At 44.1% G+C, this 15,362-nt stretch overlaps 1 protein-coding gene across 2 annotated transcripts in view; it reads left to right on the forward strand.

Moving 5' to 3' along the window:
• LOC139614862 (SH3 domain-binding protein 4) overlaps positions 1-5,561 on the forward strand; it is a 32,059-nt gene extending 26,498 nt beyond the window's left edge. For both annotated transcript variants that reach the window (XM_071472502.1, XM_071472503.1), the window contains exons 4-5: positions 3,038-3,226; positions 3,438-5,561. In XM_071472502.1, coding sequence (XP_071328603.1) covers positions 3,038-3,226; positions 3,438-3,662 — 414 coding nt within the window. In that variant the 3' untranslated portion in view covers positions 3,663-5,561. The remainder of the gene's footprint in view (positions 1-3,037; positions 3,227-3,437) is intronic.
• The last annotated feature ends 9,801 nt before the right edge of the window (positions 5,562-15,362 follow it).

Raw genomic sequence — 15,362 nt, forward strand, 5'->3', positions numbered from 1 at the left:
GAGGTTGAGGTTTGTTGATGAAAAGGTAAAGAGATGAGAAATAAGGTTTAAAGTAAAACTGGAAAGAAATGAAATCCAAAGCCTCAGTGTGGTAAAGATGAGTGTCGAGGCTGCAGATGGGAGAGGTAGAGGAAGTCAGATGGAAAATGAAGATGGGATAGAAAAATAATAAAGAGGAGATTGAAGTGGAGAGATTGAGTGTCAGTTTGGTAGACGAGGGGAAAAACAGAAACAGGACGACGGAAGAAACAAGTCATTCATCAGAAACCTCACAGTCGCTGGTACCAAGGGTTCAGTTCTGCTGTTTTCTGTGAAAGCAGAGGGAGTGTGTGTGTGTGTGTGTGTGTGTGTGTGTGAGTGTGTGATTGTGTGTGTGTCACGACAGACATGATTGAACTGTCCGCTTCATTCCCACATCAACGTTATCTCTGAAAATATGTCTGCAGGAATTTTCTTCTCGTTTTGACAAGCAGATGATTTATGCGAAGGGGGGGGCTCAGAGCGCTGATTGCTGAGCTGGTGAAACAAACTCTGTGGCATTTAGCTATAGCACACACACACACTCAGAGAGTCCCATAACCCATCCACATAACCAGCTGACAACGGTTTGATTCCTGCACAGTGGCCGAGCTGCTGCGGTGTTTGACAGCACCGAGCTTCATCTGCTGCAGCACAATTATTAGTTTAAAAAATCTGGCCCCAGACTCACAGGACACAACGCTCAGTGATAAATACTTTACAACACGCCATCAAACATTTACAGCAGCCAGGACGTTTCCAACCCCTCAGATGTGCCAAGAAAAGATGAAAGTGCAGCTTCAGAAAACTTCTTAAGGCTCTGACCGGAGAGATGGACGTCAGCACACAGACATTCATCACACTGTGTTCCTCATAAAACCACCTCCAGCTCCGGCCCTGAGTCCGACAGCACACTCTGTTTCTTGGGATTATGAGACAACAGGCCCCTGGACACACCCACTGGTCCCTGGACACACCCACCGGCCCCTGAACAGGCCCCTGGGCACACCCACAAGTCCCTGGACACACCAAGCGGGACCCTGGACATGTAGGAGCAAGACCTCAAGACAGAAAGACACAATTTGTGGTTATTTTGCATCTCTTTGTGGTGTTTTTGTGTTTCTTTCATTGACATTTTTCCCATCATGCTTTGGGTGATGCAGACAGGAGATGTCATGTTGTCAGTCCGTCAGTTGTGGACTGAGCTAAACTGGTCCACAGAAGGTGCTCCTTGTTGTAGGAACTGGAGACGCCCTGCAGATGTTTATCCTGGATCTAAATGTTTGACATTGTTGGTGCAGGACCTCGGTCTGGTGACTGACTTCAGGCTGTAGTAAGACAGGAAGTGATCTCTTTTATTTTGGCGGGGATTTCCTGTGGTTGTTCTCGAGCGAGGGAAGAGGTGCTTGTCAGAAGGTTTATCTCCCTGACAGTCTCTTCCTCTCAGCATCCACAAAGACCCAGAAACAAACAAATGCCGCTCAGAACTGGGCTCTGATTGGTCCACAGCCACATCCTCTGGTCCCATCTCAGAGTGAAACAGGCTGCTGGAGCATGGCATCTGCACCCCCCCCCCCCCCCCCCCCGTCCCCCTCCCCCCTTTGTATCCTGTCCTTCCACACATTCCTGCACGTGGACCTGACCCAGAGTGGAGCTTTAAATTCACCTTGTGTGTGTGTGTGTGTGTGTGTGTAAAGTGTGGACATCTTGTTATTGTGTGGAAATCTTTTATTTCCACACAATAATATATAATAAGATAATAATAAGATATTTTTAGAGAGTGAGGATATTTTAGAAAACAGGGACATTTTTGGAAATTGAGGAAATTTCAGAAAGTTTTTCCATTTTTTTCTGTTTTAGGGTTGGAGCTGCAGAGTTTTGTGTTTGTGTTTTTATTTTTGCTTGATATGATTTGACTTAAATCTATAAAATTATATTTCACTTGATTATTAGTTGACTTATTTTATTTCTTGTTCAGTTTAATATCTTTAATCTGCGTTTTTCTTTTTGCTGTGAAACATCATCACTTTGTTTTAAAGTAGCTCAACAATAAACCTCATTGTCATCATTACTTCCTGGGTTAGTGCTGAACGCCGCTGACTTCATTATGTGAATGAGGATCCTCATGTATAGTTTGTATGAATGTGTGTGTGTGAATGTGTATCCCTCCTGTTTTTGCATGTGCCGCATTTGTATTGGATGTGCTGCAGGTTGTCTCTACTGTAGGACCAGACTGAGTCTCCTCAGGCGTCAGGGCAGAGCTGACAGGGACAGAGGGGCTGATGGGAGGAGCCGGGCTCCTGTCCAGTCTGGTCAGACCCAAACAAGCAGGAGCCACTTTGGCACGTTGTGTTTTTTCCTTTGTGCCTGAGATGTTGTTCAACTGACCAAACTTTGGTCCAGGGCAAGGAATCCTCGTCCTGAAGTTTCCTCCAGCAGAACCCTCAGGACAATCTGAAGCCATCCTTATGTTGCCTTAAACTCTAAAGCCCTGGTAGCTTCTCTTTATCTTGTTGTTGTGTCATTGTCTCAGGGTCCTGCTCCGTCTTGGATACCCAGGCTTTTTCCTGCCCTCACTTCAGATGTGACAGAAATCCTGAGTGGTGCCGTTGAAGCAGCACGAGGCTCTTATTTCTATTTCCACCAGAAAGCATCTGAAAAATGCACAAAGCTGAGATTTGCAGGGGGATTGGGGGGGCAGGCTGTGGAAAATAACAGCGGATCAAGTCGGTGGAGTGAAACCTGTAGATGTACATTTATTAGTCTCTTTGTAGTGTGTGGTTTTAGTCAAACTCCACTGACTTCTGCTCAGTTTCGATCCTCACTGACTCCTTGTGAACAATTTACTGTTGTCCTCTCTCTTAGCCTGCTCTCTGATCAGTCAGCTCATATCTGATGTTTTTCCCCACATGTCTCCTGAATCCAGGATGGAAACCTCTGCCCACCTCCGTGCTTTCAGGCTGAACCACCCCCCCTCTATTAGTCTGGGTCTGACCCCTCTTGTGTCCCCTCTCTGCAGGCTCTGCTGAAGATGGACTGTCAGGGTCTGGTGGCCAGACTCGTCATGGACTTTGTCCTCCTGACCACAGCTGTGGAGCTGGCCGGGCGCTGGAGGGAGTTGGCCGAGAAACTCGCTAAGGTTTCCCGCCAGCAGATGGACGCTTATGAGGCGCCACACCGCGACAAGAACGGCGTGGTGGACAGTGAGGTATGGAGATTTATTCACTCGCTGCACATAGAAAACAAAGGGTGTTGTGATGTGAATGATGATCAGTGTGTTAAGAAATCATTTCGCTTTGACAAGATTTCAGGTTTATTTAGCCCATAGACCATATTCTAAATGTGTACAATATGGTCCTTTAAAAATCCTCGAGGTTAACGTGTTGGACTCATGAGACCATCCTCTCTCTCTTCTACAGGCCATGTGGAAGCCGGCGTATGACTTCCTGGTCACGTGGGCGGCTCAGATCGGCGACAGCTACAGGGACGTGATCCAGGAGCTGCACATGGGCCTGGACAAGATGAAGAACCCCATCACCAAGCGCTGGAAGCACCTGACCGGCACGCTCATCCTGGTCAACTGCCTGGACGCCCTGCGGAGCTCGGCCTTCAGCCCCGCCCCTCAGGACGACTGCGCCATCTGACCTCTCCTCCGTGACACGCTCTCACTCCCGCCAGTGTTTCGGACACCAGCTCACCTCGCTCGCTCTCCCGGAGCATTTTAACTGTTACACGGTGTGAAATGCTGCATATCAGCTGTGCGCTCACTCTGAAAGCCACTACTGCTGTTGTGTGTAGTCATTCTGTTCCTGCGGCGCTGCCTTCAGCTCCTCGGGCCCAGGGGGTCGTCAGCGGACTGCCCCCACGTCTCCACCAAACAACACAGTGCTGTGTGGAGCTCGCAGTATTCACAGAGACTCTTTTAATAGTCCCTGTCTTGCATAGTTATGTATTTTTGTACTTATTATGGCACAGCGTTTTTTAAAGCAACACTTTGAACCCTTTTGGTTTCGAACTGTGGATTGAACACCAAGAAAAGACACTTTTAGATATGGTATCCTCATTAGTTTAGCCTTGTCCCGTGTCTGTTCTATTTATTCATTCATCAAAGAGAGAAGTCACTGTCTCTTCTCTTCAGGTTCTCTCTCACTGTGGTCCATCTCATTTCACACATCTGGATTCTCTCCCTTCAGTCTCAAGGTTTTTTAAAGTCTGGAACTGAAGAAAAGGGGACAATTAATTCATCTTGTAGTTTTAATCAAGCTGTCCAGTTGTGCTGAAATGATGAATTGAAATCATTTTACAGAAATTAATCACCAACAGATTCTGATGCAGTGAAAACAGTGAAACACTCTGGTTCCAGTAAATGTGTGAATTTTTGTTTCGTAGCATCAGAAATGGAGTCTTTGGTCGGACAAACGAGGAATCTGAAGATGTCAGCTGAAAAGTTTCTGTGATGAAACTATTGTTGTGCAGAGTTGCAGCTCATTCTCGATCTGGTAAACAGCTGCTGACAAAACTGTCTCAACTCAAGGTCCTCTTGCTCACTTTGTTCTTGAGCTTTTGACCGTGTCACACATTCTTCATCAGCGTCTTGATTTTGCTCATTTGTCATGAAACTGAAGATGTTCAGACGTCCAGGACAAAGGTCCTCGTCTTATTGTCGACTTAAACTCAGTCGGCTGATGAGAACCATGTGGTTTGTTTGAAAGCTCCAGAACTAAGCTGATACCAACACAAAGTGCCCAAAGCTGCAGTTCCTCTAACGACCACTAGAGTCTGGCTCCAGCTGTGAGTCAGTCCCCACAGACTCCCATGTTCAAATGTCCAACTTTACAGCAGAAAGAAACATGTTTACAGCCTGGTACAGAAACTGTTCTGGTCTCTAGAGATCATTTCCTCCTTCATGACACCTGTACGGCTGAATTTATACAACTCACCTGTTTACATTCTATTAAGGACTAAAGTGATGGAGAATTGAGGGCGTGGCCTCTTTGAGTGACAGGTGGGTGAGTATATTCTTGCCACAAACTGACATGCAACAACGTCTCAGCTCCACCCACGCCCCACCTCTTTGACCATTTGTGGATTAGCTGGGAGTTAGGGGCGGAGTCAGGCACTGCCAAGATGGCAACGGTGGAGCTTCAGAAACCTGATGGTGATATCACAAAGGCTCCGCCCATCTTTATTTGCAGTCTGTGCCCAGAACAAGTGATCAAATAGACCTTGGGTTGAGATCTTAATAATTAATCAGTTGAATATTTCTTTGAGTCGATTAAAATATTTTCAGCTGTACCCTTCATATAACTCCACTCTCTGCCTGTGTTTCTTTTGACCTATAAAAAGTTGTTTTTTACCAAAGTCTGCCAAAATGTCTGCCTCTGTTGTGAGGACACTGTCTGTCAGAGCTTCTGATTAGGGTTTGTGCTGCACACTGTATCACGTGGTGGTAACATTCAGTGGTGAGTCTGAAAACCTTTTTCTGACTGCATACTTTTGTGGAAAAGAGTCTAAATAAAATGTAAATATTTGTATGTGCCAGATATCAGCGTGTTCCTGCTTTTGGCTGCAGGCTGTTGTGATCATTTCCCTGTAAAAGCACACGCAGAGCAGAACATCGCAGTCAGGAGGTTTCCTTATCAGAACCAGCAGCGACATGTCGTGTTTGGTGTGTTATCAGCGGCGTCTGTGGGAAACACCTCAGAAAATACACCAGGGGAGAAAATGTGCAGTGGAAGGTAAACGGGCTGGAGCGGGAGGGGAGATGTTGACAGAGAGAGTTCAGGTCGGGATCTAGGTTCAGACAGAGCGAGGTCAGCGCAGAGAGACCAGAGAGATAAGAAGGGGATTCTGCAGCTCATAAATTCGATGATCTCCTGCAGCCTTATCTTCATGCTGGTCTCGTCATCTCACATTTCTAATGTTTCATGGATCAAACTCCTACAGCCTCAAAAACAGACAAAAATGTCATGTTGGACTTCACATCCCCAGCGGCTGGAGGCAGAATAATCAGTTCTGGTTGGAGCACGACTGAAGTGGATCTGTGTGAGACTTAATGACCATTATACAGAGAAAGTACAGAGACTGTCCTGTAACAGACGAGGTCAGAGGTCGTCTGTCAGCAGGTTACTATGACCCATAGTTAGGTTTTGTTGCTAGGCGACATCTAGTGGTCGTAGTAATGATGACAGGAGCAAAGGGAAAAGTGCGGTGACGTAGTTTATAGAGCGACAAAGTCCACGCCAGGAGGAGGTTGGGGTGGATGGCGCCACCGAGATGCTGTTGAACAAGTTTCGACCTGCTGGTGACTCTGAGTCGGAGGATGAACAGAATCATGAGGACTCATCCTGTGGGAGACTCATGCACCTGATGTGAAGGAGTTCAGTCTCAGCTCCACAGTCTGAGGACAGTTTGGTTCACAATGACCATGTCTGATGTTATAGTGGCTGAATGTGCCACTGAAGGATAACTATCATTTATCAGCTGGTTTCAGATCAGACCTTCACGAGTCCATCACCACATGGCAGCAACAGTCTGAGCTGAAGCCTGACGCTGGTGGACTGGAGCCGGATGTCTGAGTTCTTGTTGGGATGAAGAGGATGAAGAGATTTGGTCGTCAGTCATGTGACTTCAGTGTTTGAATGAAAATGAGCGCAGGGGGAGACCTGCTTCTTTGCTCTGCTAACTGGGAGGATTTCTGCTTAAAAACTGTCTGTAACTCAGAGGATCTTTTTTTCTCCCTCACTCTCTCTTCCAATTCCTCTCTGTCCCTTTTTCTGCCTCTCGTTCTCTGCGCCGTTAAAGCAAGCAAACCTTAATTAAATACACAGATTAATGGAGGAGAAAAAAGAGCCAAAAGGAGTGGAATTAATTACAGCAGAGTATGGGCTGACATGCTTCAAATCCCAGCCTGCAGTGCTGGTAATGAGCTCCCCCAGGGTGACGGGGCTCACACAGCAGCAGCACACTGCTCTGTACTCTGCTTCAAAATCCAGGGATAATCTGCACAAAGACGGGACTCAGGGGCTGCTCATTCAACATGTTGACTTTTCATTGTCATGTTCAACATGTCCAGGCTGTTAGCTCCCTGAGATCTGAGTTTTAACTCTGCTCTTATTTGACTGAGGGCTTTAGTTTCCAAAGTCTTAAAAGAGTCTTAAATATTTTACTTGCGAATGATGTTGTATCATGTTTGAGTGGATTATTGTTCAGTATCTGCAGCTCTCACATTGCACACAGGTACAGAGCAGAATTAATTTTTTAAATGAACTATTTTCCTGTTTTTGTGCTGAATAACAATGGTTGCACATAACGTACATTGTTTTAAGGGATTCTTGTCTTCAGCTCCCTCTCTAGTCCTCTCTGAAGGATGTTTCCATTTCCCTAATGCTGTTTCTAAATGTGGCCCTTTGTGGTGACCGAGCATGAAGCAGGAGATCAAAGCTGCTGGAAATTCACACAGATGATGCACGAGCACAGACGCTGATTTCCACCAATCAGATTTTGTTCTTCGTTTTTACGTCTCTCTGCTCGAGACAATAACAGAGACTTTTTCCAACCACCCTCTGATACGACCCTACAGAGGTATGCATACCAGATCTCAGTTGTCGTGGTTACAATAATAAACATGCTGACTGTACCGAGGGCTGTGTACCTGCCTTTGTTGCCATGGTTACTATAATAAGGTTTAGGAAAAGATGCTCAAGGTGCGAACTACAGGGGAGCTGTACTGTACTTAGTCACATTCTACCATCATGTTGAAACAGGAAAGGGACAAACACAAAGTGCTGACAGAAAGCTGGAGGAACACTATGGTCTGAAATGTTATTGCATAGTGTAGCATCAAGATTTCACAAATCCACAGCGAGATGCCACCAAACCCATTTCTAACAACGACAGCTCAGTGAAAACTGAACACGTCTCCGGTGGGTTTGATTGCTCAACATATTTATATTTCATTTTGTTAATTTTCTTCACTTTTCTCTCCAGTCCACAGTAAACAAAGCGGTGAAAGAGTGAAACCCTGACACTGATTGTGCCGTTTGTTTTCCTACAACAGAGCGATGGCTCCTTCCGTCAACACCAGCGGCCAAATGTCAGTTTAACTGCGGCTGAGACGGCGGCAGCAGCTTTGACGTCCCCGCCAGCTGAAGAGGAGCTCGGTGTAATTTGAGTCATTTTTTATCATCAGGCTGTCATTTCACCGTGGCAGCTATCAGCAGCGGCAAGAAAAGGTCAACGTCTGGATGAACCACTCAGCCCCAGCGCCTCGGAGATGCTTAATGGAACCATTTTCCTCCGACTCTGAACATTTAGTCCTGGAAAAAAAAGGACTTTTGCTTTTTTTTTTCTTTTCACTTCTCTCTTGTCTTCTTGAGGAGGAGAGTTTAATAGGTTTTTAGCAATATCCTATGTCATCTGAAACTAGTTTAAACTTTTCAATGCTGCTTTGGCTGAGGAAACTTTGGAGGCAGAGTCAGACGAACCACATGATGAAAACTCAGCTGATCTGTGCACGGTCATCAATCTGACTTCAGTGGGTTACTAATGAAAATGAGAGTGAGACAGATTCCTCAGTTCATGCTGTGATGTGACATTTACTGTGTTGTTTTCATTGAACAAGCACTGATAAACCCACCGTACACCACCTTTATATTTCACAGTGCTGAGAGATGAGTACATGTCTTATACTCTGTGGAACTGCAGCTCATCTTCAGGTGGTTCAAAATGCTGCAGCCCCTCACTGAACGAGCACAGAGTGCAGGGAGCAGATCACCCCGGTGTTGGCCTCTCTCCAGCAGAGATCACAATTCAATATAAAATCTCAGTTATTACCTTTCAGACTCTTCATGCTGAAGCTGCTGAACACAAATGTCTGAACTGTTGTGTAACTTACAGTCTGTCAGGTCACTAACCAGAGCTCGACTTACACTGACAGGAGACTTTGACTCTTAAATTATATTTGTTTATTATTCAACTGCAATTATGTTTAATCCCTCACTTTTTAAAAAAGGATATTTTACAGTTTAGGAAATTCAGTTTTTTTTGGGTTAAATTTCAGTTGGTTTGATATAACTGGACTAATACCCCACGAGGTAACTGACTACTTTGACACTGCCAGGCAAGTTTGCCTTCCTGTTCAGAGAGCAGACACACAACTGCAGGGAGCAATGTCAACACATAAAGCACACACACACACACACACGCACACACAGTGGAGAAAGAGTGAACTAATACCCACCATTCAAACAGATCTGTGGCATCTCTTCCCCAGGTTGTTGCTCCTGCCTCAGTTTGAGACGCTTAAATCTGCGATTGTGTGTTTTTTAAATTTATTTCGGGGCTGCGGCTCACTCTGTCTACCAGAGCCTGGTGTAGCCGTGGTGGTTCTGGTGTAACAGCTGTGTGCTGGACAGGTCACAGCTGTGTTCACAGTGTTCGTGCTCTGAAAGACGTCAGAATCAGACTGGTGTTATTTTTCACTGCTCCAGAGGAGAATCTGTTTTTGATATTAATGGCTTCATAATTTTCTCTTGCAAACCAACTTTACATGTTTGGCCCCTGGGAGAAAAAAACCTTTCACTTTAAAAAGTTTAATTAATTTTGATGGTGAAAAACAACCAGTATTACAGATCTCAGGGTTAAAACCTGATTTTAAAGATATGCTTCACATCACTGTTTGTTTTTCGATGATGACTTGGAGAAACTCAGCTTCTCTTTGGTGCATTTCTCTCTCTCTCCCCGTCAGTCAGGGGATGTTCTGACCTGTCCTCACCACAAGGGATGTACATGAACGAACACGTTTTCTAATATTGGTCTTGCAGCAGAAGCTTGTGTCTCTGCTGACATGAGCAGAACAGAGGTGTGTTTGTTCTCAGAGCAGCTCTCTGATGAGAAAGGTGAGTAAGATCGAAACCTAGCAGGGAGTCCGACTGTCTCTGTGTACTCAGCACTGTCCACCCCCCCAAACCAAACCCACCTCTGTGTTTCTACTGTGTGTGTTTGTGTGACCACACCAACTGTTTGTGTGTGTGTGTGCACTAAACAACTCAGACACGAGGGTTCATGGGGAGATAAGGAGCGCTACCAAACAGGAACCAGAGCAAAAGGAAAGACACGTCCAGAGAACCGACCGAGTTCACAGCCTGCTTCATGTTTACGTGACACACAGGTGAGGCAGAAGCTGAACACAACATCAGAGGAAGGTTAAAGGACAGTTTAAAAGATTTCATCCCCTTACTTTACTTTGTTTCTGTCTTGTAATGCAGACCCTCACTGCACATGCTCAGATGACTGGCTGATGACGGCTGTTTTCATTCAACTTGTAGATTCCGGTTTCTCAACAACACGTAGAACAATCTAAAGCTCAGTAATTTTTTATCCTTAGAGCATTTTAATATGTTTAATTTCATCGTATTTCTCTTCCAGCTGATTGTGGTTTAGCTGATACATTTGCTTTAAACATTTAATTGCTTTTTTATTCCTTATGTTTCAGTGTTTTACAAATTTACTAATTTGATTATTTTTACTATGTATTTCCATTTTTATCTAACTTTCCCTCTTTTGCTCCAGCTGTGTTATAAATGAAGTCTCTACACAGATGTATTTCACAGCTAAAATAAAGGTTTAATGAATTCTGTTTGAATCCCAAATGGAAGTTAAAGGAAGTTTTCTTGCCACTGTTGACAAGTGACTCGACCTGCTCTGTTTGAAAATGCCTTGAGATAACTTCTCTTGTGTTTTGGTGCTATATGAATAAACCTGACTTATGAACATAATGAACATGCACAAGCTTGTGGCCGATCCTGTTCCACTATTTCACTAATCAGCAGTTGGAAGTTAGTGCACAAAGAAGTGTAAGAATGTGCTCATAAAGGCAGTGAAGGAGAAAAAAAATGAGAACAAAATGAGCTCAAAACCTTAGAGCCTCAAATTTAGCCTCACTGTGTTTTTGTCTGAAACACTGAATGTAATCATTACCTGTTTTGTGTTGGTGAGAAAACCCCACAGGGCACCTTTAAATAATGTAACAGATCAAATGATAGTGTCAAACACTGAAAGACATGTCCTCCCTGATCCAAACCTGGAAACTCTCCCGTCCACCCAGTTACGCCCTCGAACAGTCTTCAGCCATGACTGACTCACAAAGGTCTTGTGCTTGTGGGAAATCAAAGAAATATGATGAATTGAGAGTCGACTTGCAGCTGCATCATCACATCTACACTTGTCACCATTTCTCTGGCTGGAGGTGGAAGAACCCAGTCACTTTGCTGATTCAAATCATGATTTGTTTGTACATATACTGAACACATAACTTATGAATTAAGGGTTAACGTCCCCAACCTTTTCTTGTGCTTTCAGGATATTAATTAATTGTCGGTATTTCCTAAAACTAAGTCTGAGTCTGTACAGAGACGTGCTGCACAGTGCTGGAGATGTTGAGAGCATCGATTAGCTGCTGTGTGTTCTGCAGATCCAGTCTCCAGTCTGAGACAAAGGGGTTTGGACCTTTGTCAGGTCTTTTAGGGATTTACTGTTGAGAACAGGTTGTGGTGGTAAAACTGGAAGGAGGCCAAGCACTTCGCAGCTTTCAAAAGATGGATAAAATATAGCACTTGTTACTGGGGAGTGCCTCCCAGCTCAGAGACGGTTGCCTTTTCTCCTTCTCTGCCTGTATTTCTCTCCTTTCAACACCAGAAATCTGCTCTGTGGGTGACATTAGCCCTTTGTCTCCTAGGAAACCTCTCTGGTTTGAAACCTACTTGGTTTCAAGGAGGATAGGTTTGCCTGAGATAAGGACATTTCATCAGCATTACACTGGAGACCAGCTTAAAAAATATTTTTTTATCAGCAGAGATCAACAGAACTGAACATTTCACAGCCAGTCTTCACTGCTTTTCTTACATCCATGCATTATGAGGACGTGGGCACAGACGATGAAAAGATGGTGATTTGGGTTAAAATAAGTTCTTCCTCATCATTAGACGATCTTTGTTGTCATGGTTACAATAATAACAGTGAACGGTCATGGATCATAGAAACAACATGAACTGCTACTGTCACATGGGAATCGAACACCGCTCTCCTGGGTCATATTCATCCATCCACCCCAACCTCCTCCTGACGTGGACTTTGTCGCTCTATAAACTACGTCACCGCACTTTTCCCTTTGCTCCTGTCACCATCACTACGACCACTAGATGTTGCCTAGCAACAGAACCTGACTATGGGTCATAGTAACCTGCTGACAGACGACCCGTGACCTCATTTGTTACAGTTAGAAATCAAACATTGTTTACTCTGTACAGGACTAGGACTATTAGACGAATGTAGATTTTTTGTATCTGGATTTTGTTCTGTATTCTGAATGAATAAGACTGAGATAAGTAACAAACAGAATAAAACATTACAAAACGTAAAAGTTGCACCAAGCAGAGAGGAAGTATTTTCATGCCCATATCTCAGAACATGAAGTAATGTCCCGCTGAATGCTAAATTTCACTGGATTCACACGATGAGTCTGTGGATAGGTCTCCTCAGCAGGCTCCGCTGACTCTCTAACATACGCCAAAACACAGAGGGAGGTCTGAGCTCTTTAATGCATGGACCGCTTTAAGAGGGAGGCTAATGGCAAGTTTATGGTAAAAACAGCATGACTGAATGATAATAAGTTGTATTTTTCTTCCTATCTGGGCTGCACATCGCTGCCTTTCCTTTCTTTAACTCATCCTGGGATATCAGCCACTCCAGGGCTGTTTTCAATCATCAGATTACAGCTCATCCATGAACACACCCCTCTGTTACTTTCTGTCTCACCACATCCTCCTCTTCCTCTGTGTCAGTCATTATGATCCATTTCAGAAGTCGGTAAACATCCATTCAACAGGCACAAACAGAGCTGGTTTATTAATCTGAGCTGCTGGACGAGGCACAGAGACCACTGTGCCAACAAAACACTCTGCTCCCAGTAAACACTGGTGCCATGGCAACACCCAGAGCACAGCATGCAGATCTCCATGGCAACCTTTATGTATGTGTGTGTGTGCAAGAGACAGTGATGGAGAAAAAAGGGGGGTAATGACTGAAAAGCATCAATACCAATGACTGTCAGAAGTACAATAAACATTAAGAATGAGTTTGTTCACACGTCTGACTGCAGGAGATGAATGATGTGAGGATGTGAGCACTGAGGGGCAACAAAGGGAAACAACAACACAATTTCCTGATAGTAAACACCTCTCAAAGGCCTATTGTGTCTTCATTTTTCATCCACTGCTCCAGTTATATGAGGTACTTTTTGAAAGCATTGCACATCGCTACTGTGCCAATGACCACTGAATATCAGGGTAAGAGGGACGATGTTTCTGGAGGGAGATGTTGCTGCTGAATGTTTAGCTGTACAAGCTCCAGGCTCGTCAGTCAGTGGGTGAAATATCTCTAACTACAGGGGGAACTGTCCTGTAACAAACGAGGTCAGAGGTCGTCTGTCAGCAGGTTACTATGACCCGTAGTTAGGTTTTGTTGCTAGGCGACATCTAGTGGTCGTAGTAATGATGACAGGAGCAAAGGGAAAAGTGCGGTGACAAAGTTTATAGAGCGACAGAGTCCACGTCAGGAGGAGGTTGGGGTGGATGGATGAATATGACCCAGGAGAGCGGTGTTCGATTCCCATGTGACAGTAGCAGTTTATGTTGTTTCTATTATCCATGACCGTTGTCGTTATGACTTTGGTGACCCTCTGACTTTTCCTCCAGCAGCTAGATGATGTTGATCTGTCTGATTTTTAGTGAATTGTCTCAACAGCTACTGGATGGATGACTGCTCCTCTTCACTTTTCTTCCATCACCATCATCAGGTCAAAATGTCAGTTTGACCAACATATTGGTTTATGACAAAAAAACTAAAACAAAACCTAACAACATTCCTTCGGCCTCAGCTTTACTTTTTTTACTGCCAATCAGCAAGTGGTAGCATTCTGAAACACTGAACTAAAGGAGGTGGATTTGTAAACATTACACCTGTTAAACATCAGAGTCACTCATTTCTGACTGACTTGAAGGTCTGTTAAAATCTTAGTTAAACATCAGTGCACCGTCAAACTGTGGGTAACCATAGCAACAGTACTTCTACTGTTAACTTAGACTAACCTCAGTGTCCTCTCAGCCTAGTCTCTTACTCAGTGAAGGGAGAAGTCTGGTGATTTTTAGATTTGTCTTATTGTCGCTGAATTCCATGAACAGACCCAAACCAACACTGAAGGAATCCTAATAACGTACTGTGTGTGTGTGTGTGTGTGTGTGTGTGTGTGTGTGTGTGTGTGTGTGTGTGTGATCTTATTCTCCTGAGCCATAGAGCTCCATTGTTTCCAAACACTAATAAAAACACAGTGATTCACACTGTTGCACTGGGTGACATGTTTCATTACCATGAACACACACACACACACACACACACACACACACACACGCACACTCTGTAGTTGATCTATTCTGACTCAGTCCCATATACACCGTCCTGCTGCCTCAAATACTCACTACAGGATTAATCCGCCTCTGAAAAAAGTCCTCACAAAAGCATTATTTCCTCCTGCTTGTTCTGCCAGAAAAAAAAGAAAAAGATTTATTTTGTGATCTTATTTAGTTAAATATGTTGGTTGATTAAATATCTTTCGCTGTTGGTTTGGCTCTAATTAACATATAATACACAGGTATGTGGGATTTTAAAGAGCCTACATTTTTGTTACATTTACGACTGACATCGTTTTTGGTTTAAAATGTAGTTTTAAAATGAGCGCAGTGTGTGGACGTAGCCTTTGGTTTATAGATGCAGGAAGCTGTTAAACTTGGATCATCATGAGGTAAAAAACTACCTGTAGAAAAGTGGAAGTTATAATAGGATGAATCCTAAAAAAGTGAATACTTAAACTCTCCCCAGGTGCCACTGTCAGGACTAAAGTGTCTCTTGGACACAGAAAGTCTCATTAGCAGATTATCTTGAAATGCTCTGATCCAACAGACTCATTTTCACTGGTGTGACTGATAACACTGATGATGGCTCTGATCTATTTAAGTGTCTCAGTAAGTAAAGTCAGGGAGCTAACATCCACGATACCAGAGCCCTGAAACCTGCACAAACCAGTGGAACTCACTCGTCATTGATGTTAATATTAATATTTACACGTGTGCTTTTCCTGCTATGATGTCAAAAAGTCTTCTGTGAAACAGATGTGTTCCTGCTCCCCAGAGGTTGATGTTAATGATGATGTGTGAACAGCTTGTTGCTGCACTAAACACTGGAGCCTCTAGGAGGCGCTGTCAGGGCTAAAAATGATCCTGCTCTTCAAT

This window comes from Trachinotus anak, unplaced genomic scaffold (genome assembly GCF_046630095.1).
Source record: "Trachinotus anak isolate AG129_WGS33_773 ecotype Australia unplaced genomic scaffold, CSIRO_AGI_Tana_v1 ptg000039l, whole genome shotgun sequence".
NCBI classification, from domain to species: Eukaryota; Metazoa; Chordata; class Actinopteri; order Carangiformes; family Carangidae; genus Trachinotus; species Trachinotus anak.